This window comes from Amblyomma maculatum, chromosome 1 (genome assembly GCF_055883805.1).
Source record: "Amblyomma maculatum isolate TAMU_Amacu chromosome 1, ASM5588380v1, whole genome shotgun sequence".
NCBI lineage: Eukaryota > Metazoa > Arthropoda > Arachnida > Ixodida > Ixodidae > Amblyomma > Amblyomma maculatum.
In genome coordinates, this window is record NC_139344.1 from 279,829,913 (window position 1) to 279,856,748 (window position 26,836).

The 26,836-nt window shown below is 47.0% G+C and overlaps 2 protein-coding genes across 10 annotated transcripts in view; both read right to left on the reverse strand.

Annotated features, from left to right (window-relative positions):
- Positions 1-3,870: 3,870 nt before the first annotated feature.
- LOC146206661 (uncharacterized) lies at positions 3,871-16,202 on the reverse strand. The gene is made up of 4 exons (XM_084591427.1): positions 15,971-16,202; positions 14,843-14,909; positions 4,488-6,932; positions 3,871-4,429 (listed from the first exon to the last, which is right to left on the reverse strand). Exons 1-3 carry the CDS (start codon positions 16,143-16,145, stop codon positions 6,854-6,856), a joined length of 321 nt encoding a protein of 106 aa, XP_084447553.1. The 5' UTR covers positions 16,146-16,202; the 3' UTR covers positions 3,871-4,429; positions 4,488-6,853.
- A 4,244-nt stretch (positions 16,203-20,446) lies between these two features.
- Positions 20,447-26,836, reverse strand: part of hts (adducin 1-like protein hts) — a 128,580-nt gene continuing 122,190 nt past the window's right edge. For all 9 annotated transcript variants that reach the window (XM_084591432.1, XM_084591436.1, XM_084591435.1 and 6 more), the window contains one exon: positions 20,447-21,964. The gene's annotated coding sequence lies outside the window, so the exon portion shown is untranslated. The remainder of the gene's footprint in view (positions 21,965-26,836) is intronic.

Sequence of the window (26,836 nt, forward strand, 5' to 3'; positions counted from 1 at the left end):
GCTAGTAAATTCAGACTAGATTGACCAAAATTGACCAAAATAATCTGGGCATGCACTGGGAAAATGTTTTGTCTAACATGAAAATGAATACATTCTGATGCCTGTGCTGCTTAGCATTTGTCAAGTTTTTTCTCTCAGTGTGGCGATTGAAGAAAGTATAAAGGCATACCACTTCCACAAAGTACATGTTGGGGGTAGAAGTGGCGTGGGGTGAAGGGAACTACTGGAATACATAAGCCCCGACTCCAAACACACATGCGTCATGCACTGCCGCGCTAACGTCGTCGCACGCGTCAGCCAAAGCCGGTCTGCGCATGCGCGCAGCGCCTGCGTGCATCGCGAGCTCTGATGCTGTGATCTGTCCCTGCCAGATATCTGGCGCGTGCTACACGCGTCGAAAACTAGCGAGGGGTTGGGACCGCGCGGCTGTCCCCTACTCCGTTCTTCTCGTCCTGAAGTCCACTTAGCTCCCCCTGCTTCTTTCCTTCAAAGAATAGTTTTCTTCACGGTTTTCAAATTTTCTCAGTCCGCGCGAGAGGGTGAGCGAGCCAGCACCTTCGAACATGCAAGTGCATTCCCCTTTTGCGACGCCTGCCGTGACGGCGGCGTTGACGTCGCGGCACATGGAAAGTGCTTTGGAGTACCCGCTTTATTTATGGCAGTTACGAGGGTTTACCTACAGAAGGAATGTGAGGATTGACAGCCATGTTTGTCAGTTCTTCGATTTTCCGTACTGTTTCATCGGGCTGTTTTTTTTTTTTTTCCATCAATGATGAAACAAACCCTTCACACATTCGTGGGGACAATGTTTGCGAACGGTGTAGGTTCGCCAGTACTTGTCTAAATGGGGCGATCCCCCCCCCCCCCCCCTACTTCATTGGAACCGCAGATGAATCAACAAGGGTATCTTATTGTACGATCTCCAGACATGTCAAAAGAATTCCGGGGCTGGCAAATTTCAAATTATGAAATCATTGTCAAGAAACACGTGTGCTAGTTGCAAAGCGGCGCATATTTAGATAACTGCTCGTGATGTCGCACTTTTCTGGTCGTCTTATTGCTCAGAATATGTTTATTTATTTTATTTACATTACCCCTCAGGGAGGCATTACATATACTGCCATAGGGTGGACGCGATCTTGTATTGCTAGGGTGGAAGACCACCATGGACTTGAAATTTCACTCAAGCCCTTGATAGCCACGTGATACCATCCGCCATCTTGAATTTGGAGCCGCCGGCAGAGAGCTTACACTCTTGAAAAATTTTTATATTAGACAATGTTGCTGCAGTATTGTGTGAAAGTTAACATTGCGTTAATGTTACAAAATGATGAAATATTGGACCACGCAAGATGACACTGCTGTAAGTGTTAAGAATATCGCAGAAGTTCTCCGCTCTCTCATCCTATTCCTAAGCCCTAATAGATATTTAGGGCAAACCTTAACGAATTTATGGACATATTTTATGACGAGTGCGAGTGTGCTGTGCAACTGTGTGAACTTGTGACACTGGGATAGAAAGATGCATCAACGTGATATTTTTTAAACAGCGAAATTACAGAACAACACGCATACCTGGGCTAATACCAGAGGGAGGAAAGCGCGGCCAGCTTCCGTCACGGCTAATTCGACGAACCTCCTCACACATGGGAGGATAGTTGAGGTGTAGGGTAACGGTTTGCGGGGAGAGTTGGTCCATGACTTGAAAAACACTGCAGCGCAACGAAGACGACACAAGAAAAGGACACCTCATGCGCACAAGGGTTTTTTTGTTTATAAACCAACTGTTTATTGGAAGAAAAATGGAGGGTTGTGCTCAAAGTTTGGGCAAAAGAAAAAAACTTGTGCGATAAGAGGCACGGTAAGCCTTTTGTTTCCTGCGCCGTCGGCGTGGTAAACGAAATCCCACTAACATGTAGAAGGGCCTACGTAGTCCAGACGGGTCGTCGTATCAATGACAGAGCACGGGAACATGGCCAATCGCTAGAGAAAAGAGAAGGATCGAATTTGTCTCCACACTGTATAGATTGCGGATGTGAGCCAGTGCTTAGCAGTATCAGGATTCTAGACAGAAATCGAGATCAGGTGGCAAGAGAAATTCTTGGGTCTTTTTGATTAAAAAGAAGGGGAGCATGTGCATCAGTAATAACTCTGTGGCTCTTCGGAAAATTCTTTCTGGAAACGTTTCTATAAATCTGCTTTGCCACGCATTGTCTGACGACCCGACCCGTCTTTGGTGGTATTGTGCATTTTTTTTTTAATCTTTCTGACTGCTTTTGCTTAGTTTTGTTTCGTTTATTTTTCGTTAAGTGTTTAGTCATGTGTCATTCGTTGATTTCTGATACCGGCAAGGTTGAGTGCTATTAGGCTTTGAGCACATACGTGGTCGAGGGTCTAAATACGTCCAATTTTCTCCCAATAAACAGTTTGTAGTAGTGTGCGCATGTGATGTCTTTTCTTGTGTCGTCTTCGTTGAGCCGTAGTGGTTTTCAAGTTGAGGTGTAGGCGCGCGGAGGCGTCCTTGCGACATTTGCATCCCGCGTCGTTTGAATGGTGCGAGCGCGGTTAGCTTTGCCAGCCACTTTTCCTGTGTTGCCTTGGGCCTGGTCGCTTTATCTCGTTCCTTCACGCGCAACAAAAGCTAGAGCAGGGTTTGGTTTCGTGCCCGTGACCTTTCTGTGGGCTCACGGCGTTATGTAGCTTCAAAAAAAAAAAAAAAAAAGACGTATATGTTACCATCTGGCATACAGGGTGTCCTAGCAAACTTTAGGCAAGGGTAAAAAAAAAAAGATACCGACGTGGGCCAGAGGTAGAGGTGTATTAACTATTATAAGGTCATTTTAATTTACAAAATACTGATTTCAGACAATCTGGGATTTGCTAAGAGCACAGCCTGAAACCAACCATTCCATTTATTTCCAGCAAGGAATGCTTACGAGTCTTTCCAAAGCTCCAAATTAAGCCCGCAAAATACAGCTATCACGTGACTAGTGCATACGTGCGGGTGCTCACAATGGCGATCGAACTTGCAGTCACGTGCGCCAACTGGCTGCGGCGGGCCAAGAATAGTAGACATCGGCCTGCCGCTATGCCAGGGCCATGTAGACACGGCCGCAGCCAATTTTGTTCACTCCAACCACGGTGGAGAGCAGCACAATCGTGGTACGCGATTGCGCCAGTTAAGCCGAGTGTTTTGTACTTCGCAAGCATTATCGCAAATAAATCGAATAAGGCTTTCCGTACATGCTCTCGAAACGAATTTTTCGTCTAAAATCAATTAGCAGTTTAGAAAAGTTTTCCGAATCGATAATTTGAAAAAAATTGCTCGCCGAGTACGAGACGGCTGGCAGCTCTGCAACAAGTTCCCCATTGCTTATCTCCATGATAGTCTCCATATATGGTTCTCCATTGCTTAGCATTGTGCTTATGCTCGATGCTGAATGTGTTCCTTGCGCATGCGCCGGCATTGGTATATATATGTACTTGTCTACGCAGCGAGTGGCGCTCAGTCGTTTTTCTTCGTGAGCGCGGGGGTGTTTTGGTGCTTTTAAATTTAAAACGATTCTCTGGCCTACGTGAAATGTTTTTAAATCTTGGCAAGAAATGAGCCCACGTGCTGGCCCAGCAGAAGCGGCTATCCTAGATTTAAGAAATTAAAAAATTCGCGGAAGCAAGTACGAAACACCACACTGCTGCTTCACAGCTGATATTCAGATGATGCGCGCTGGAGAAGTGCGCCGCACTGTGCCCAACTTAGCAGGTATTGACTTTGAAGTCCGGTATGAACCATAATGCAACAAATGCATAATGTCTCAACAATGATTACAAGAACCACCCATTCGTGAATCCTTGGAAATGAATCTATGACAATACATTGATTAATGCTTTAATAAAAGCCAACTCGCGATTCCTCTGTAGACTTCTCGATGATGACCCTCCCCTTTCCCTAGCGACCATTGACATGTTGAAGTTTGATCGAGAAGTCCATGCGTTGTATAGAGGAGTTGACAGTCATTGCTTGCATGCTGAGCTGACAAAAAAATGTTCGCAGTCCGGTCACAAGCTGCGGGGCAAAGCCCACCCTCCACATGGCACCCAAGGTGAGTAGATCTTCACACTACCGGTTCCTTCCTTCTGACGGAACTGGAATTCTTGAGCACACTTCACACCACAGCACCGCACAGCACTTAACGCTAGGCTTGGTTGTAATGCCTACAACGCACGAATAACACACACACGGCACACACACCATTGATCACCACAGAGCACTTCCCGACGAGATGAAAAACTTGAATCTTCAGTGGATGGCTTGGGCCACCTGTGGGTGCCATGAGGATGCAGCTTGTGCCGACAGGAGTCTTGACATGCTTGTTCTTGGATGAATAAGGCTTGGCTTTGATGCTTGTGCAGGCTTCTTCTGAGCATCTGACTGCAAATAATCCAGACATTAACATCTCCAAAAAATCTGTAAGCAGCAGTATACGCACCATTTTCAAAGGCCGTGAATCCTGCTTCTTGGGGCTCCGTGTGAACATGTCCTGGTGTCAGTGTCCTAGGTGAGTGACACGCGGCGTCCCCCCCTCCCCCCCCCCCATGTGTGGGACTGTGTGTGAAGCGCCGCTAGAGCTGCAACGCGGCGGTTGCCCTCCAGGGCGCGCTGGCCCGCTGCGCACGGCGGCTCAGCGAGCAACCCAGGGACGAAGACACAAGCCGGGCACAGGGCGGCCAGCTGGCACGCCGAAGAATGAGACGGACTACAGCGTGCGCCAAGGCCTCCCGCGACAACCCCCGACGGCCCTGGAGCCCAAGGCGGGCCCAACGCGAGGCCTTTGGAAGAGGCGCAAGCAAGCCAGGGCCCATCGCGACACGACGACTCCGCGCGGAACCTCGCTCTCGGGTCAGGCAAACGGGTCCTAGCGAGAACGTGATTGTGCGGAACGGCGGGCGCCCGGGAGATTTTTCGACGATCACACTGCACCACACACACTGATTTCACTGCACACGACCGATCGGCGGCCCACACAGCTAGGAGCACTCGCGCACTGCACCGCACACACTGAAAGCCGGGCTTGGAGAATCGATGCTTGACGAACCGGTGGCGGGCGTCCGCTCGTGCCACAACCGCTCCGGATATATAGACCGGGACGGAGGGTCGAGCAGCCGCGGACACCCACATCGACGATGCGACGACGACGAAGAGCTGTAAACGACGCAGGCACCCGCTGAACCGCACAACCGCCGAACCCGTACGGTTTTAAACCCGCGCCCGAGTTCCCGGCAGCCAAGCGACGCGGGCGAGCGCCACACACGCGAGCAGTAGTTCCCTAGTCTGGCGTGGCCGACAGTTAACGGAGCTAGTGGGCTCCCAGATGCAGCCAATAGAAATGAGGGCCCGGAGCGCCGGAGAGGTGCACGCAGTACTGAGCTTTATAATAAAGCACCAATGGCGGTCATCGCCCGGACCAGTCGGACCAGCGGCCAGGGGGCGGGCGCTCCCTACGCTCCACACGACAGGCGCTAAAAGGGGCCGCATGTCACGAGAAGAGCGCCCTGGTTGCACCCCCGCGAAACCCCGGAGACTGGTCACAGGCGAACGTGCTCCGAAGCTGGCCACAGGCCCGACCCGCGTTGCCGTGTGGGCCGAACACTGGCCACACCGCGCAGCCAGCGCTCGCACGCGAGGAGGGTTTCCGCCGGCCGCGCCTAACGCGGCTTTTTCTACAGTAACTTCATAACCCCCCGCTGCTCCCGTGGGTACCCTCTCTGTATATGTGCTGGACCAGCTGCGCGCATTCTGAGGGGCCGCACAAGTCCAAAGTGCCGCTGCTAACTAGAAAACTGCTTCTGCAGCGTCCCGTCAGCGGAGCACCAGACGAGTTAGGTAGCTCGTCCACTCAAACTCGGCGACAAAGCCACCAGGGGTTGACAGCCGGGGGCAGAGGGCGTCTGACCTCAAATACCTCCGCCTCACGACCGGAGCCCGCCGGCGGCCGAACCGCCGGGTCAGAGTGGAATCCGCACGCCCCGACCGGGCACCCGCTGACAAACCCGGGTGCCGCAGGAAGTGCGGCACAAAAATACGGCGATCGCAGCCCGGAAACCGACAGCTCCAAGGGGGGAGCCGTCCCGGTACGCTCGGAGGCAAGGCAAACAACGTATCGCAATCCAAGTCGGAGGGCGTCTGACCTCAAAAACCTCCGCCTACAGACAGTATCCGCCACCCGCCGAACCACCGGGCGAATCGGGCACGGGCTCCCGCGAGCAGCGGCGCCTGATGGGCGCGACAGGAATCTTCTTGGTGGTCTTCGCTGGTGAAGAGTGGCTCAGGTGGGAACTCCCGACGGCAGGGAGTGCCCGAAAACGCTCGGGGCCAAGAGAACCGACAGTTTGCCACCAGAGTCGGAGGGCGTCTGACCTCAAAAACCTCCGCCTGCAAGCAGAACCCACCAGCCCCCAAAACCCCGGGCGAATGCGGCCACAAGCCCCGAGAGAGAACCACAACCCAAAACGAGCCAAATGGACGTCCAAAGGACGACGACCGAAGACCCAGAGCCGCCTTCCGTGATGGGCGGGGTGGACCACGCGTACTCGGCGGCTATAGGCAGCAGCCGGTTTGCCACCAAAGTCCAAGGGCGTCTGACCTCAAAAACCTCGGCCTAAGGCAGAACCCGAAAGCCGCCAAACCACCGGGCATGTCTGGCAACCAACCCCTTTGGAAGTGCGCGACTCAGAACGGGCCTGAACAAAGGAGAACCCGACACCCTGGCACCAACATGCCAGGTCGGCGCTCCCCTCAGGACACGCATCGCTGGTCGTGCAGGGACGCTTTAAGCATGTGTAGGTGTATCACCTGCTACCTAGCACTAATCGTGTGCCTCCTCTGAAGCGTCCCGTAACTGGTTGGAGCCAGGTCTCCCAGCGCCGGTGGTGGGCTGTAAAAGAAGTGAAAGCGTATAAGGAGCACGACCCACCGAAAGTATGGAGCTACGCGGAAGCATGCTCCACACTGTCGGTGCAGTTCTACACTTATGGCAGTCAAAACGACATGCACATCACAGAAAGGTCCGCAAAAAGTGAGCTGTAAGTTCAAATGCTTTCAAGTGCACAACCAACACCTGTCTGGGGTGAGGATTTGGTCACCCTTAAGAAAGTGGGGGCAGAGAAAAATCAATCATTGCAAGGCCGAAAAATTCCCAACAATGGGGAGCCACAAAATGGAGGTGTGTAACTCCTACCCCATAACTCAGCACTATGCAAGCTAGGTGACCTCTGCAGCCAATCACGAGAGTGTGTTGAGTTCTACCACGCCGCGTCGTCTACATTGCCTATGTACCAAACTAGGAAAGAATAGTAGTGCCTCCCCGTTAATATGGACGACTCGAATTATGGGCAGTTTTACTGGGGACGAAGCCATTTTACCATGCATTTACGTCTCGTTAATATCGAATCTCGCTGTCCGGACAATAGACAGCACTAACACCATTGCACTGCTTCAAAGATAATTTCTCTTCTAATTTTGTCGACAGGTTACATGCATGTAGTGCCAATGACTGATTGCCCTTTTCGCTCGTGGTTTCATACTTTACACTGCGAAGTTGTGCAGTCGATGCACGCTACTATCTTTTGTATTACATGAATTCACTTGAACAAAACTCTGACAGCAGCTTCCGCCTTGTGAAAAGTTGCATTCAGCAACTTTCAGCCGACTGAATGCAGATTCGTAGCAGGGTTTGTGGGAGATGAAAAGTAGAATTCAAGTAATTAATGAAACTATCGAGAACAATATGCAACTGCACTACAATACCTTTAACTGCATCGCATTTGAAGCATAAGGGTGACTTGGATAATGTTCTTGTAGCTCCTAATGTCAACTTCACTGGCCTACATTATGCTCTAAAGCAGACCTTATCCTTGACGGTTTTTTTAATATTCCGATTCGTTATTATGGACAGTTTTGTGCGGAAACTAAAGTGTCCATATTAACGAGGCGCGAAAAAAAAAATGTTATGCCTTGGCGACAATAATTTTTGGCCATCTGCCAATGAAGTTTTTTTCAGGCCTAGGAGAGGCAAACCATGATTTTCTAGACACCACAGCAAAACGTTTTCCGCTCTAGGATGTTTGTGGTGGCACGAGGTCAAATGAAAGGTCATTGAACATACTGAAACACCTAGCAAGGACAACCAGTTCAGTTGACATCCTTCAAAGCACACCATACCAAGTACATGCATTTCACTGTATCCATGAGTCACAAACGCTAAACTAAAGAAATAGTATGACGCACTTATTGCTGTAATTCCCATATTGACAAGAGCATAGAAACTACGCTCGTAAGCTCTATAGTGAACATTTCAGTGAAAATTTTCTAAAATCAAGAACATAAAAATGGGACAAATATTTGCATAGTGGACAATTAACTCGTCACTTCTCTAATGAGGAATTCAGTCTTGTTTCGACACTAACTCGCTTGCAAAAAAAAGCCCCGCCGCACGAGAAATTCCGTGTTCATCAACCGTGCATTATACACTCTGTGGCGGCCAATTTGAAAGTGCCATTGTGCCTTGCTTTATAGCTGCGTGCACAGCAGTAGCGGACGTCCAGTTTGCACACAGCTTGTTTCGTAGGGATGAAAACACGCGAGGCATAAAACAAGGTCGTATTCACTACAAAAATATGGCGTCCTGTTCGCAGCACCAGACTTCCGCACTAGCATAACCGAAAAACTATATCATCACACTCAAACCGTTTCACATTTCAACAATGACCGCATACAAATCCAAAATATTCGCATTACAGTCTGAAGTCGTACGGGTGCATGCACTGTTGCTCAGAAGGGGGGCGTACTACTTACTGCCTGCATAGCTTGAAAATGCTTGCAGCAGCAAGAAAAGCCCAAGCCTTAAGGAGTTTTCTTGCCTAGCAGCACAGTGACTATTCATAATGATAAAAATGAATGACAACAATACCGTGGCATCTAGCGATAACCATTGTTTTGAAGCCCACCATGAGTAGGCATGCACGGCCAAATTGGAATAACTTCGAGGCTGTCGCTTGCCAGCTGCTTTCATCCTCAGAGCCGTCCGCACTGCCTGCTAAAAAACCAAGTTAGCAACTGGGTGCAAGCTGCTAGCTTTCTTCGTAATTTCTACTACCGCGGGCCACTGACGGACAGGCGGTTGGCGAGCCCCGAAAAGGCAGTGTGGTCAATTTGACTGTGCATGTTTAGTCATGGTGGGCGTCGAACCAGGCAGTTATTACATACCTGGCGTGCACAGCCCGAACGGCCCAGAGCACGCAGTTCGGTTGTTCCAAAAAAGCATTTTGCCCTGCGTACCACAGTAGAATGCCGCACGCACTTCCAACTTGTGTGGCAATAAGCGAAGGAGTGCCCTCATAATGAGAGGCTTAAAAAAAAAAAAAAACACCCCGCGTTAAAAAAAGCTCTATAGCGGCTTTACCACGAAACCCTTTGGTGCTTACTAGCCGACGTTTTGACATTTTCCATTACGCTCGCCGCGGTTTATTTCGTTCCCGATAATTTTTTAATGTAGCATAGCAAAATCCGCTACTGCACACCGCCACTGCGCATGCGCAGTGATCCGCGGAGCGTCACTGAGAGTATTGCGCTATTGGTAAATTGGTGCACGGAGTAATAAATGACACAGCATAGTAATATTGACAGGAAGAAATCAAGCAGTAGGCGGTGGTCTTACATTTACACTGCAAACTATCGCAAGCAAGGAGACACCGCACGCCATTTCAAGCGCTACTTGTGGTCTCGAGGCCAGTGCAATTCAACCCCGCAGCGTGCTCTGGCAGGGGCTTGAAGTTTCACGCAGGGCCGTGAACCTTTCCTTATTCAAGCAAGGAGAAATTATCCAACAGTCACGCAGATGATATAGTGCTGATGGCTGACAACAGGGTAGATTTGAAGGAGTTGATATATCTATCAACAGCGGTACAGTTAGGTCCGCAGTTTAGCAATGAAAAATCGGCAGTCATGATTTTTAATGATAATGAGGGAGGCAAACATAGGATACAGGAGGACAAGTATCTTGGGGTGTGGATAAATAATGGAGCTGAATATCTAGCGGAGCATGAAAAATGTGTAGCAGCTAAGAGAAGCAGAAATGCAGCCCTCATGAAAAACAGGGCACTGTGGAATTACAATAGGTATGAAGTGGTGCGAGGGATTTGGAAAGGGGTGATGGTTCCTAGTCTGATCTCATACATCGGACTGCACTGGCAAAAAAGTCAGAGGTCCGAGCACGGTTGGAAATTAAGCAGTGTGCGATAAGTAGGCTTGCTTTGGGAGCTCATGGGAATACGCCAAACCAGGGTGACCTGGAATGGTCTTCGTTTGAGAGCAGGCAAGCTGGCAGCAAGAGAGCGTTTGAGCAGCGATTGAGAGAAATTGCAGAAAAGCAGTGCGCTAGGAAAGTCTTCAGCTACCTCTACATGAGGAATATTGACAGAAAATGGAGAGGCGGACAAGAAAATTGGCAAGCAGATATTTGGACAGCAGTAGGGGACCAGCCAGGAATTATCAATTAAGAAAAATGTTAAAGAAACAGAAGGGTCTGGAAAACGGGGATGGAAGAGTACAGAAATTTCAAGCAGGAAATAGCCAAAGAAGACATTTACGATAATTCTAGGGGCAGCTCGTTTTCGAGGCTAGAATAGGAGTATTGCGGACTAAGACATACCCAGTCCGAGTCAACTACCTAGAGATAGACGCACTGTGCGGTGTGTGTGGGGAAGATGAGGGAACACTTAATTTCCTGTAAAGGCCTCTGCCCTATAGTTCAAGGCAATGGGTCAGATTTAGCCAAAGCATTGGGGTTTAAGGCTAATAAAGGAAAAATTTAAAAAGGTAGAAATAACCAAACGAAGGTTGATTGGTGGCTCCCGACTCGCTCAGAGATGAACTGAAAAAAGCTCTACCTCTGCAAGCATGTAAATGGTATACAGCTAAACCTGATTATAACGAAATTGCAAAATGTGCAATTTTTCGTTACATCCAGGTTTTTGTTATATGCAGTTTTCGCGTGAAGACGCAGAAAGACAATGCAGAATGAAAACCAGATTAAGAATTCATGGTAAGGGAAACCACCTTTAAAATGGTTATGGTAAATCAGAATTATGCGAGGTTATAGTAGCAGTGCCCCTTCAGGGATCACTGCCTTGTCATGACGGAAAGCTCAGCTACTTTGGTCATCTGATGAGAAGAGAGGAGTCGCTGGAGAAAGATTTGATGGTGGGAAAGGTTGAGGGTCGCCGGAGAAGGGGTAGGCAGCGAACGCGATGGTTAGATGGCATCCTCGAGGCGCTGCAGATGATGTGATGTTAGGAAGGTAGTGAGAGACTGGAAAGCGTGGCGTGATATGGTCCATAGGGTCACGAAGAGTCGGACACGAACGACTGAAGCGTTTCGTGATCGCGCGGAGGGCGCGGTGCGGCTCCGCGACGCGTCGCAGGGAAAGGGGGTGGAGGAGAAATCAGTTGAGGGAGAGTGCGCACGTTCGCTCCGCCGGCGAGCAACCGCGTGGCAGCGATGGACGCACACTGCTCGCCCAGTCTTTATTTTTTGTTGCTTTTAAACAGGAACCATTGTAATGCCACGCTCCAAAAGCGAAAGCAGCGGAGAGGGCTGCGATCGCTTGTTGCTATCGTAGCCACTCCTCTCACGTTAATCCGTTTTTTATATATCTCCAAACTTGCGGGGTTCTGCCAAATTTCCTCTAATCCAGCACTAGCAAAGATAGTCGGCGTTGAGAGTTCGGTACATCAAGGTCAACAGCCGCGACATGTTTTCGTTAAGGCCGATTCACACGAAGGATAGAATCGCTGGATTCCGCAAGCGGACGAGCACCACGTGACCCGACGTTATTGGCTCCGCCTCTCCCCGGACGGCACAGCATTTGTAAGCCAAAAACTGGCATGTTTCGCCTGTCAAAATATAAAGGTTGTCTATTTTTCTAGCAGAACTACGGCTAAGTGGGGCAACAATGGTATCTTCATTTTTTTTTTCTGAGTAGTAGGGGCACTTTTATAGTGTCAACAATAGGGTGAGTCGATGCTCTCGCCTCCCCGGCCATTGAGGACCCCTAGTCAACAATGCGGAGTAGTTGGCTTGGAATGTATTCCCCTGCTATTTTCCTCTGCAGTGGTGGAGCCGCCAAGAGCGGTGCGGCGGTTTCCGTCCGCGACGTCGTCCGGTGCCTCGTCCGCCGATGAGGCGGAGCCAGTTCTCAGATTACATGTTGCTTCGTCCGTCGTGTGAATCAGCCCATACATGGAGTTTTCAAGTACACGCACTTCAACGGGGCGGCGTTGGGGAAATGAAAAACTTGAGTTCGTTACATGGAGGCTCGTTACAGAGGTTTAACTGTACTTTACAGTTACGAATAAGCCCAAAAACAACGCGGTGGAACTATGTTCGACACTATAGCTGCTTGCACCACTTACTACGGCGCTCACTAGAAGCATGGACACGACTGCAGTCAAACTAACACATGCCTTGCTAAATGCAACGACGAACGGACATGTTCTTATCCCATTAAATACAGATATCCTAATCCTGACATGTGAAAAAGCGGCCTAATATTTCATACACAAGACTTGCAGGTTGCCATTTCCTGGCTCCGCGTTTTATTAATTGCGCGGTAGAAACAGGTATTAAGTAGAGTTTTAGAACAGAGGGACTCTATAGGGAAGGGGGGGATAAGTGCGCATGCCCCTTTCAACGCAGCATTTCAATATTACTCTAGTAAATCGAAGTGAAGGAGGCTCAAAACTTGGCATCTGGCCAGTGCAGGTGATATCGAGGGCGCGGTACTGCGTCGCCTCAATATAGGAGCAAATTGTGAGGATTATTTGGCCCCTCAAGTCAGTGCACAATAATCGCAATTCAAAGAAAAGCCCGAAAAGAGGTAGAAAAGACAATGCTGCACGGGGTGTTCTCTCGTATTGCGGGGATCAGTGCTAGGAACATACTACAGGTTGCAGCAATGTGAATTGCTAGATTTACCACTTGCTGAGAAATATGAAGTACGACCGGTATGTAATATCACCGGAACCCCAATTGAAGCACGAAAGCATTGCAGTGTCGCCAGGGCATATAATGGAGGCAACTGACGAGAGGATATGCTACTAGAAGGCATATCGCCCAGCGTTCAGAGACGACGAAATGGCGTGGATTCAAGCCCATTAGATTACTCAATGTGACCAAAATAAAAGGTGCCAGGAACCAATCTACGCCGCTACAGAAACAACCGAGGACTGACGAAAGGATCTCGCCCAGAAAATTTTGCAGGCAGAATGGTCACTCGCAAATTACAAGCGGTGCTATACAAACCCTTTAGGGTAGCATGCAGATTAATGCTTCAAGGTGGACCGTTGCCATACTGCATTTGTATAGTGACTGATACGTCGTTAACTGCGCTTGCAACGGGTGCACACAGCAAGCTTCGCCGAATGGAGCTGTGCAGTCTACGCAAGAACAAATGGGAAAAGGCTGACGCGTTCTCAAGGCCACTGAGAATCGCGAGTATGCACTCATCACACCGAGCCTGTCACTACGGAAACTAATTACTTCCTGCGCATGAAAGGGCGCGAACATTTTTGATGGAAAAGGAGCGAGTGCGGGCTCGCACCCGATTGCTCTATGGGTCAATCAACTGCCTCGGAAAACGACACAGTAAGAAAATATAGACTAGCAGGCGTGAAATTCACCAGTGTCTGCGGATGTCAGTTTTGATAAAAGCACAAATTACAGTATAACGTACCATCGCGCCACGGTGGCGAGGGCGCTCGACTGCCGATATTCAATACCGGACACGTTGAAACAAGACGCCACTTACCAGTGCGAATTCGCTCTTGGTGCAAAGCGCATGCTTCTATTCCACTGAACTTGGCATCAGCGGCATAATAAGCGGGCACGATAAACGCCCGTTATCGACAGCGCATGTTAGGCGGCGCGGTTGCATGCGCTTGACACGCCGAACGAACTCGGTTGTCAAGAACGCCAGATTTGGCGTTAACGAACCCCAATAAGTCGCAATTTAAACCCACAGCATTACACTAGCGTTCCCCTGCGCGCTCACGTTAAGACATACGTTAGGCCCATATTCAGATTAATCGAGTGTTGGGCTAGATGAGTGCATGACTAGCAGACACAAGGCCCAAGAATTGACAGGGCGGATGTCCATTATTTGTATCGTCCCGTCCATTCTTGCGCCTTCCATTTACTAGGCTCCAACATAACTAGCTGGACATAATAAAAACCAGCGGTGAAGACATGCAGTGACTAACAGATGCAAGCCAAGCAGCGCGCCAACATGGCCTCTTATTGGCCCAGCTACGCCGGAGTCGTACCGAACAAAATTGGGCGACCTAAAATAAAGGGTCTCCTTACGTATCTACAGTAACGCTTAAATTCTTAACACTACAGACAATACACCGCAGCTTTATACCGAGCAGGCGAGGCAGATATCGGTAAATTTTTAATGAAAGTCATCGCATATTACTATCCGCAGCTTCACGGCAGCAAATCGTAGCGGTTTTACCGACACCCGACTGAAGACACGCTATGGAGACAACGCACCAAGCGCCATGTCTCAACACCGTGCTTAAGGTGCGCGTGACAGAGGTCAAACTTTGCTATTCGCACTCTAAGAACGTATGCCAAGCGTGTATATACAGCCTGAAGGCATCTTGACACGGTTCGGTTAAGAAACCCCTAAAAGTATTAATTCCTGCACCCGTTACTGGCATTAAACGAGGTCACGGTGTGCAAGCTGACATTAGGTACTACTATACAAAGCTGGCAGAGGTCACTCACCTTACGGCGCTTAGGTGACCGCCATTAGCGCCGCGGCATTGCTGTGAAAGGCTCTTGACAGTGAAGTCTGGAACAAATAATTACAGTCAACGATGAGCACCGGTAAAGAGAGAGAAAAAAAAAAATAATCTTGCAATCAAATTGTATGCGTGATATTGGCGTGCCTTGGTGTATGACAAACCATGAAGTGTGATGACAAAAAAAAAAAAAATTAAATTTCAACTGAATGACGAATCACAATGACTGCCTCAACAATTTGAGGGCTCGTGCAAAGTTAAATGCACAATAATGTTCCCAGGCAGGCCTCCTTTTAGGGGTAGTGATGATGGCCACCTTACCGGTCATCGGTCCCGCGCCCTGATTGCTAGCCCAAACATGGCCGCAGGGCAAGCAGACACTCAGTCGCCGGCATGCTCCGCAATGTCATGCATGCCCTCATAGCTGTGTTCAGGTTTTATTTGGACATTTTACGTAATACAGAAAGCCTGCCGCTCTCCATTGCCGACCTTGATAGCAAGAATTCGGGAAGGGCGCTAAGGCGCCCCCGCCGGAAACCTGCGCCATGACGTCAGAGGAGGCCGTTGAGGCGCCGGCCGCCATCTTGAAGAAAACCGTCGGCACCCGCCAAATTATGCGAGGCCTAAAAGCCCGCCTAATCTGCTTTTACAAGGTTGCGCTCGTCATCGCCATACCAAAAGGCTACGGAAAAGCGCGCCTCTGAAAGCTTTCTTGCTGCCAAGGGCGCAGCAGCGTGGGGTCGTAAACCTAGGCCTAATCGCCATTCCGCTTCCGAAGTGGCGTCTTTGTCTCGCCCTGCTCTTCACCACCATTTACGCACAAAAACGTGCGACTATACTCGCAATGACAGGAAGCAGCTGCAAAATCGTAAACCTACGGCCCTACAAACTACCAGAGTTATGCCCCCCTATGATATTAAGCTTTCTCAAAGAACCGCAACAACGGTCTGATACCTCTTGGTAAACAAAGGAAACGAACGGACTAGCATGCTTTTTTAACAAAAACTGCGAGTCATATTGAGGTAAAAGCAAAGCGCTCATAGCAAAATGCGCCGTTACAAGTAAGGCCACGTCTAACCGGGAAAAAAAAAAAAAAAAAAAAGATACTCACCGCCATTTTGGCTGTTTGGGCTTGGCTGGCTTGGTGGACAAATCTGGCCTGAAATAACTATTTCGGTCAGATAGAAGGAAGTTACGTTACGAGACGACAGCAAATCTTTGCATGAAAGAGCTTTTCTGACAAGAGCAGACAAATCATTACGGCCTTTGTTAGCGACTACGCACATCTCACTCGTGCACGAGCGTCCTGTCCCCGCGGCGGCCGAGCAGCAACTGCCGCCGAGACGGTGACTGCGCGGAGAAAACTCCCCGTACGTTAGGGAATGTCCTCGGTCAAACGAGGACAACCAAGGGAAGTTTCGGCAAAGTGATGATGAGCAAGGAATACGAGTTGTTTTTGAACAGTGATGCGTAGAACAACTTCAGTAGCATAAAATACTACAGAATTAATAGAATTATCACTAAGCGACAGCAGATGAGCCGTGGGCGCGCCTGTCACGATATGAACGCAGAATTGGAAAAGTCCCTGAAGTAATAGCTTGCTCTCTCGAAGTCCCTAAGCGTAGGGATTTCTAGAAAATTCTCGAATCGAATGACGTTGCGTGGCTTCCTGAGGCGCTGGCTTTGCTTTAGCAAATGGCCGGACAAGTGTAAGGTAGGACTGCGATACGCCACCGTGTAATCGCAATAAACGACACAGTGCAAGGCCACCACACACCGTCGGTCAGTTCCCAGCAATGTAAGCCTACTTTTCGCGAAGTGCAGTGCGTAGCTGGCGTAGGAAGCTTGCTGGCTCTGCACAGTGGGACAGGCAAAGCAAGCTGCTTTTGGCGGCTTGTTTTCTCCCCACACGTTGCCATATGGGACACAGTTTGTCCTGTGTGGCACGGTTACGTTTCAACAGTACGTTTGAATACAGGGTAAGCTTCGTATATGTACGATTACGGCAGGTGCGTGCACAGTGTTATATGCATTGTATAAAACTGTGCGCATCCCTGCCCGTAATAATCGCGCCTGCGAGCAAGCAGTCACGTAGTTTTTTTTTTTCTTTTTTTACTTTGAACCATCCAACAGGCGTCAAACAATAAATGTCGGACGACCTGCTGATACGAAGAAGACGGAAAAATGAGTTGCCCTATGTGTCAATACGGTCTAGTCCAATACGATGGAATCTTAGTACCGTAGTAGTAGTAGTAGTAGTAGTAGTAGTATAGTAGTAGAAGACTTTATTGAAGCGCAACACTTGGGCGCCTAATACATCGATGGACTGCTGGACGAGCAGGTGCTGTTCTTCACCCTCAGCACCAAGCCAGTCCACCCAGGTCCAGGTAGTATGGGAGGAGATGGGAAAGAATCCCGATTGCAATGCAACCGGACATGGAAATAGGCAGTGTGAAAGGTTGGCATAGGGGAATGGCTGCATGCCGCCAAAAATGTCCGGACTCTCCATGCGGCTGTTGCTACCTGTCAGTCTGTCACCCATTTACTTCGCCGAGTTGTGAGACGGTCCTCTGGCCTGAGGGAAGCTCACGCCTGTCGACTGGCTCACACGCTGGCTCTTAACAAAATGGAATCTTAAATATGTATTTGAAAACACGTGCAAGTTGCTCAGCCATGTAGCTGAGATGTGTTTCATTATGACTATTATCGTGACTCGGGTGTTTACAGACTTGCACTATTACACTGTGTACTCTCAAATATATTATGCTCGCTCTCTATTACTAGCTGCACAATCCGAACCATCGTACGATTTTGGTCTCACGTACGAGTATGTGTATCAGAGAGCGACGTGCATGCGCGTTTTGACGGTGCAGGTCAGTTTGCCCAAAACCAATGGAAACGTGTTTTATAAACAGGCATAATACGTCGGAAAGCATACGTTTCAAATGGAGAGGCGGACATCTTGTGTCGGGTGCGTTGCCGGCTTCCCGCTCGTTCGCCATACTTTTAGCAATTTTGTTTTTCTCTCAACCTAGATGCCTGGAGCATTCCCCAGGCACGGAAACCGGTTTTGGAACCTGGGTACTTGTCGTTTCAGCTTTCTGCAGCATGGCTGGGGAAAGCCGAGAAAATGACTGGGGGACTTAGGGAAAGGGCGGCGCCAAGGCGACCGGAGGAGTGGCGCTGGTGTTTCTGCGTTTCGGCGCCGGTTTTTTTCCATATCCACCAGTCTCATAAAAAAAAAAAAAAAAAGCACACGCATGCACACACACACACACACACATACATACACACACAAAAAATGCCGGCTGCAGCATGCGCACCTCAACGCACGTTGGAGCTACCACAGGCGTGTTGCCTACTGCTTCTTATACCAGGAAATGTCTCGAGGGTGAACGAAAACCGAAGCAGGGGTCACGTTGTGGCCGCAGCACATAGAACAAGATGTTAAGCGAGCGAATTCCACGTTAATAAAATTATAGTGTAGCCAGACATCCGCGTACGGCGGATACGGCAAAGTGTTATAGGACTAAACGCGTTGCCGTTGCTACCGTTTCAAGCATGCCGTGTTTACAACACAGCGGCACTACAAGCATCACTAGCACTGCGTAGTGATGCGCTTTGAAGGCATGTAAAATGGACGATCCGAATGGCGTTCGACGCGGCAGTTTATGACCTACAAATAAGTTGCCCGAAAATTAACGACGCGCGGGTTCAGTTAAATGCAAGGTAGTGACGAAAACGTGCTGCATGAACGCACAAAACTGCTGCTTACATGCCTAGTGCCGGGCGTGCAAGAATGAACGCACTGCGAACATCAATGGCCGAGCCTGCCGCATTTTTCACTATTTAGGCACACGTGGTTTAGAGATTTGAACTAAACGTACACCCAGAAGCAGCACCATGGTGCAGAAACGAAAAAAGAAAAAAAAAAAAAAGAAAGGAAACGCGAAAAACATTCGTGTATGAAGTCTACCTTAATGCAGAAAAGAATGGAACGGAGATACGCGGACAAGCGTTGCCGTGTACAGGTCTTCGTTTCCATTCTTTTCCCAAGCAATGCCGCAATGCGAGTAAATTGCAGCTCATTAAAAAACTCAATCAACATATATACTCATGTACACGGGGAGAATAAAATTTTCCTTGCACGCTGCTGATCTTTGAACAAACTTTGGCGCTCAGTGCAATTACTTTAATCGGCACTGAACGCGAAAGCCTCGGTGCCTAAAGCGGCGACATTCGGCACACGGCTCACACTGAGAACGAAGATTAATGCGGCAAGCTGTCCCGTAAAACCGCGCAAGCTAGTCTCGCGGATAACATCCCAGAAGAAATTCTCAACTGGGAATGTGCTGGTTTCAGTTGGTCACAGCAGCAGGACATGTTGGTTTTGTGCTCGGGTCAACTGGCTCCAGCAGACGTTTTGCCGTTTTTCTTTTTCACTTTTTCGTACCGCAATGACGTTCTACTCGCTTATAGAAAAGCTCTTCCTGCACGCTATGAATTGCACAGACAGCATAAAAATTTTATAAAATTTGCTCATTAACCATTCATCACAGACACCTAGGAAAACCTTCGCAGGCAAGTTCAGCTAATGGTATCAAGAATGTACAAGTTGGCTGCCAAGTTTTATAGTGCTTGCCTCTTTGTAGCAAGCTGTTTGCAGTCGGTGGTTTGACCGTACTTACACTCTTACTATGGGAGACCTGCACTGTCTTGTAGTGCAGTTACTTCAGTGTAGGTCACGTGTACATTTTGTGTGCACTTCAGCACTTGAATGTGATGTTTTAGAAAGCAGAAAATGCTGTGTACAAATTTCTTAGAAAAAAAAAAGTGCTGCTGCCAGGGAAGCAATGCTGGGATCAGAATTTTTCACCTGGGCTGCTAAGCCACAAAAGGGCAAGGCCACAATGCATATCAAACTACAACATACACAGACTAAGGAGGCATTTTATGCAGAGGGTTAGTCGACAAGCTAAGCTGCAACATGTACGCATGGACCAGGTGGCAACTTGCACACCTTTACACTTTTGTGTCCCACATTTCCCAACATATTACTGAATAAGGAGACTATATTCACTGCAAAAATTTACTACTGTTGCGACATTCTGTAACAACAGTTTGCAGACAGTCCCACTTGCTTGATCACAAGTACACTGCACTGGTCACAATATTGTGCTGCCTCATAAAACCAATGCAGTGTACTTCCTGGCAGCAGATGGCAAGACAGGTTGGGATTACACCAAAATCTGTGCCCAACTTGACCTGCATCCAAGATCAACAAAGTACTCGGAACCTATGGCTTTTTACCAGCCTCACTTTTACTTACCTCAACATTTTGCTAAATGGGTCAACTTTCTTGGATGTGCTTTGCACAACAATCAGACTTCACGCTGCAACAGTAGAAGATTGTACTTGATCTAGAAATCGGGAGTATGTAACCATGTGGAGCAGGCACGTAAAAAAAGGCACGTCTCTATTAAAAATGAACTCCTGTTGCATCTGTCAACTGCAGTTCTGCTGGCATCAAAGCACAGAGGAAATCTGCTGACTGAAGACCTTGGCAAGCAAAGCAGTCAAGCACAAAGAACACAAACACTTTGAATTTTTATTCACAGTTTTGTAGACTGAATAAAGCCATCCCAGAGCTTTCTTGAAATAGTTACACCTTTCAGCTACACTGTGTTTCAGAGCACAACAGCAGAATAAACAGGGGCAGCCAGAAATGTTGACCAAATGACTGTTGCACCCTCTCCTTGCCTGCATGAGGCCCCGCAAGCACTCGTGGCTAGAGAACAAACAAGGGGTGGGAAGGGGAGGTGCAGACAGGAGGGTTTAATGATAGGGGAAAAAAACACAAAACTGGAGCCAGCACCGCAACAGGCCAGCTCAGAGTTGTTACGGTCAGCCAAACACACACGCACACATTGAAAGGTTGGGAAAACAAGAGACAACAAATGACGCACACGTCCCAGACTATGCCAAAACACTGCACTTAGCTAGCGGCCACTGAGGCCACTGCTAGACATGGGCCCAAGCAAGCAATGGGGGCAGCATGCACCCTGCTAGGTCTCAAGCCTAGCACGTGCTAGGGTCACGGTGCTGCATCTCCTCTCCCAAACAGCATAGTATGTACACTTCCTGCACGCGCAGTTACATGCAAACAAGAAGCCTCTAAGACAATAAATAAAAGCACAAATGGCTGGAAGTGCTCTGCACTGGCAGTTGATGAGCCATCTAAGAAATGTGGCCACTCTTCCAAGCGTAACCTTTGATTCAACACCCCCTCCACACTGTCTGGTCAGACAACAAGGGCAAGAACAAAACAATTTTTTTTTTATTATTTTTTGCTATTGTAGTTACAGTTCCCCTTGGAACCTTTAACATGCATCTAAAATTGAAAATGCCACAGAAGTACAAGATAAAAGCACTAAGTATGCAGTTTTTATATGTATGTATATATATATATATATATATATATATATATATAATGTTTGTGTTTATATATATATATAGTTTTATTACACATCTTGAAGGATGAGACAGAGTGAAACATTTTGTCATGTCTAGACTGCGCATAACTGCACGGGAAAGACAACCTTCACTGTGGCTATCCTCAACTTAACACCCACTGATGCCAGCTTCAGTTTGGACAACAAAATATACTTAGTGCTCTGGCCAAGACACAGACAACACGCAGTTCGCTGCTTTCTCCAGCTGCGGCAGCGAAGTAAAAGTTGCACGGAATAAAAACTGTCCACTAAATGTTGTTTAACAAAACAACTAAAACAATATTTTAGAGGTTACAAGACTGCTGTATCCTTGCTGCTTGAAGTCGTACCAAGAGCAGCAACTAAGACTGCTCTGGTTTGCTTAAAACAAAGAAACACTTGTAAAAACAAAGCCAGCTCAGGGCACCTTCAGAGGAAGGGGCCTCATGTGCTGAAGCAGTAGCAACAACAAGAAGAGGCAGGGCGCTCTTGAAGCATCATCGTCTGCAGTCCATTTTGCTCTAAACCACTCAGGGTTCAGTGGCAGTGCCTGCATCAATCCTGGGGAAAATGAGCTTGGGTGCCTGGCAGTTTTCTTCAGTAGAGCGTCACACCTGCATAGGACACCAGAGTGCATAGAAAGCAGCCAATTTAGCCACCTAGGAGGCCAGCCCACCACAGACCACTGGGAGAGAGACACATGTGAAGCCACACAGATGCAACAACCAAGAAAGTACAACCATGCTGTGAAATCGGGCCCGTAACACTCCTCCATCCTATGGGTCATATGGCTCCTGCCCACGGGGGTTAGGTCATAGGACCCACAGAAAGTGCACACTCGTACTACTGCCCTGCTAAGATTCAACGAAACGTAGTCATTGTCCATTTTGTTATCATTTAAATGTCCATCCAAAGAAATGCATGCATGCTTTGCAGAAAGCACAGACAGTTTATATCAGTTCATGAATGCTGCATTATTACAGGTCTACTGGAAATTCAACACTTATTTGATTTGCCCACTGCCAGTCCTTACCCAACATGTTTTTCTCATGTTGAATGAGTGCTGGCAGAAGAATGTAGCTCTGCAAGGTGGTAGAACACACGAAAGTCTGCCCTTTAGGGCAGTTGAATATAGCAGTAGTAGTAGTTCAAGGGTAAGATGAATCAAGGTCGGCGCGTTCATGCTTTGAGTCAGTGGGTACTGCCAAATGGCTACCTGCACTGTACAATAAGCCGTAAGAGCCTTCTGACACCAAATTTTAAACTGATGGTCTGTTTGCAATCAAATTTCACATAGAGATTCAACTGTGCTGTCAATTTTGTATGCTCCCATGGGATCGTGTTGCTTTCAACTCGCTTAAAGTATAGACAACATTTTTGCTTGTCTGTTTCTCTGCTAAATAATTTACCGCAGACTCCCAAGACAAATTCTCATTATAAGATGCAAAGCCATTTACTTTGACAGTGACCAACTGTAAAGGTACTAGCAAAGCGTCTGTGCGACACTATGGTAATAAATTATGCTTCTGCACAAGAAAGCGCACCCCTACAAGATGGCTCTTGCACGCCTTCACAAAAAGCTGCAGACCAGCTGCTCGGATCTTGAAACTGTGCATGTGTCACAAACTGTGTGTGTCCTACACAAACAAAAAGGAGTGTGTGCACAAAATTCACCCACTAATTGGCGCTTAAAACCTCTGCGGCTGCAACATGCTTTATCGCAGCAAAAGGTAGCCAGCCATTAGTGCCATGTACATTACTGCGGCATATGAAAAGGCACGTGGTGTGCCTGTCTGTTTGCAGTGTTTGTAACAGCTATGCTGCAGAGGTAAGAGAGATGCACAGCTACTCAACTGGGCATGTTGAACCATTTAGAGCGAGATGGATAGCAGCTGCTAAAAAAGCAAAAAAGTAAACCAATGCCATTGTCAAGTAGGATAGCCTTGGTTTGTTTCTTTCAGCTAGTCTTCAGCTTACTTAAAGCAACAATAAATGGTCTATTTGCAACAATGCCATCGTGGGAAGGCCATTTAAACTGCAACATATCTTTGGACATGCCTAGCATGCTCCATGTCTTTTTAGGGGAATTTCTGTTGAGATGAACTTTGATGAGCCAAATGAATTCGCTGGTCCCTTCACATTCGCCTTAAACGCAGTCTTATAATAGAGTTCTTCCTCCAATTCTGATGGCTGTGATGACAAGAGTGGGTTTAAGTTGAAAAAAGATTGGCCCTCAACTGCTGATACATCCTTTTTGATTCATTCCGACACTAGCTTTCCTCAGGAGCGGGAATGTCAACAAATGATGTACCAGCTCTTTGAAACGATCTGACCACTTTACGTAAGCAGGACTTTTTGTTTCCCAATGTCCAGAAACAAGATTCTTTGGAACTCAAACATGAACCACATTTCATTGCCGAGCTCCGTGCCCGCAAAAAATCCGCGAAAAACGCCTAAAACTTGGTGCTCTACCAACATACAGTAATATCAGCGTGCAGCCAAGGTGTGCGCTACGGACTGTGACAGTGAAGTGAGGTCAATATGCTAGTCAGATAATTATGTGAGCAGATGTCGGTACCTATCAAACATCATGTACAACACTGGCCAGGAGCACTGCAGTTACTGCAGCTGCTATTGCCTCTCGCTATGTCAAGTTTTTCACACATTTTTGCTATCGTATCACCCAAAACAACATGGAAATATGATCGTACTAGACATGCGAAAATGCCCTACTTCTACAATGCATAAGTCGGGAAAGAAATCAGAAATTATATATATATATATATATATATATATATATATATATATATATATATATATATATATATATATATATATATTAAGCTGTACCATATCAACTCACTATATTTAGAACCCCCTATCTTGTAAATATACCTTGAAGGCTTAAAGACTTTAGGAATTCGTACACGAAATGCACTCCATGATCAAAGAATTGACCATGTTAAAAAATAATAATAATAAAAAAGAATGCTATGGCAGAAGCAAGACCTTCAGATCCCCAGGAGATTTTGGAAGCTTGACAATGGGAGTGAAAACGCCGAACCATCTCATAACACAGCTAATGCTTGAATATTTGCATGACATGTTTGTGACCATCCCGCAGCTTTTTTTTAAATCTTCAGTCAAAGGCATGCAGCACATGGCGAGTGTCTTTCAATGCCAAAATTTGACAATATAAGAACGGCTGACAGCATCCTTTTGATGATGATGGATGGGCAGGTGAGTGGATTAAATATGAAATTCTGACTCTGAACCTTCCCCCACAAACAGATGCATCATTTATTAAAAAAAGTTGGTTCACTGCATGAGTAAATACGGTATGCCGAATTAATTTTCTTGTCTCTGAATTTGCTCCTCAGCTTCAGTGTCATTTAGTTAAAACATTCCACCATGAGAGATTAAGCAAGTGACAGCACTAGATAGCATGGCACTCCCAAGGCGTACAGTGCATATAGGCGACGTGTGCCTCTATGACTCTGTTTGGGAAAGCTATAGGAAATGGCCCAGGAGGGATTTCACACATATTCGGGTTTGCAGACTTGGTTAAAAAAAATTTGGTTACTTCATAATGCGAAATTTGAGCACAGCTCATCAGCTGTTTCAGCTTTTCAATACAATGAGGAAAAGAATTCGAGCAAGACATGTATGTACAATTACGCACTTTTTATTTTTCACACGTTTCATCCAACTAGTTCCTCTTTCTTTCATATACTGGGCCTTTCCTTCCCTCTAAACCACTTCACTGGCTCTAATTATGTTTCGATGGAGGTGAAACGAAGAGGCGTCTGTGTGCTGTGCAATATCAGTGCATGTTAAAGATCCCCAGGTGGCCGAAATTACTACGGAGCCCTCCACTACGGCACCCCTTTCACTCCCATCTTATGAATATGTTACTAGTTACTGCGAAATGCAGGAATGGGCACCAAAAAGCTGCGCTCTCAAATTCTGAGCGCGATGTAGAATCTACACTCCAGAAATGCGAAAGCCTAAGACAAAGAGAATTATGATGTGCGTTTCACGATGCCAGGCGTGGCACAGTTGGTTAAAACGCTCGGCTGGGGATCCATGGGATGGAGGTTCGATTCCCGGTGGAGACAGGATTTATTTATTTATGGAGCTGGTTACGAGGGACAACGCTGATAGCGATGCTGCAAAATGCAGGAACGGGTGCCACAGAGCTGCGCTCTAAAAAATATATGCTAGATGCTTGAAGAAAAATTCTGAAAATGATGTCCTCACACATGGCTACCATGCCACATAGTTATCTAAAGCAAAATTTTTTTTTGCCACAGCCATCGTTTGATTGTTAAAACCAAAACTAATTCAGAGAAGAAATATGATCTAAAATTAATTAGTGGTTGTAGATGACCATGTGGCGATGGCATATGCATCATAACAGAGAAGAAAACATGCCACTAAAATTAGGTGTCTACACTACTTAGAACTTTAAAGTGGTGTTTTAGTAGAGCTAAAGCTATGATAATTAAAAAGGCTACGTTTATTTCAAACAAACTCTTGAGTCTAAAATTATTCAGACCCAAATGCAATGCATTTGTACCAGTACCATATTTTAGTGCTACGAGGAACCTCCTTCAATGATCTACATTCTGGTGTTTGCTAAAGCAAATCTGCGAGGCACAGCAGCATTGGAGTTCAAAAAGAGAGAGAGATCAGGACTTAAAGCCCAATGCTAGTTTGCCTATTAAGACCCTGACTTCATCTGCTTATTACGACCAAGTCATGCGGGGCTACTTTTCATTTGAGTAAGTATAGAATGTAAGTAGCAGCAACCCACTTGCTTTGCCAATGGCCAAAGCTCTCAGATGATAAGATTTTGAATTTTTTGCATGATACTAACCTGCACTAACACATTTCTACATGAAATTGAGAAAAAAATGCAACCTTTGTGTGATATCTGAGTGCAAACAGATCAATGAAATTGCAGATAGAATATGCAGATGGTGTCAGGGCAAATACACAGCATGTTCTACATTGCTTTTTGCACAGTGCTATCTTGGGCATACAGATTTACTACATGGTCCTACAAGAACAAAGAACATACATGCATAATCATCAATTTTTCTGACTAAACACTCAATGCCACTCCAACTGTATCAATAACAAGGGTTGAATCATAGGAAAACACAAGAAATCTTTCACCAGCATTTTTTTTTCCCACCAAGACACGCTGATAAACAAAATTTTGTTTGATTTTATGTCTGGCGCTACAACAAAGTTAGCAGCATACATTACAGTGAAGAACTTCCTTTAACCTTGCTCAAGCTAATTACATGGGTTACACTATTTAGATTACTTGTGTGGGAAAAAAAAAGCAAGTGTTACCTTTTCCCTTTGATGACTTTCCTTATTATTCCTTATGAATAATGAAGAAAGTTGGAAAAAAAAAAAGAGAGGAACCAGGGAATTACTTAACTATAGTAAGATACAACTGAAGTCTGCAGAAT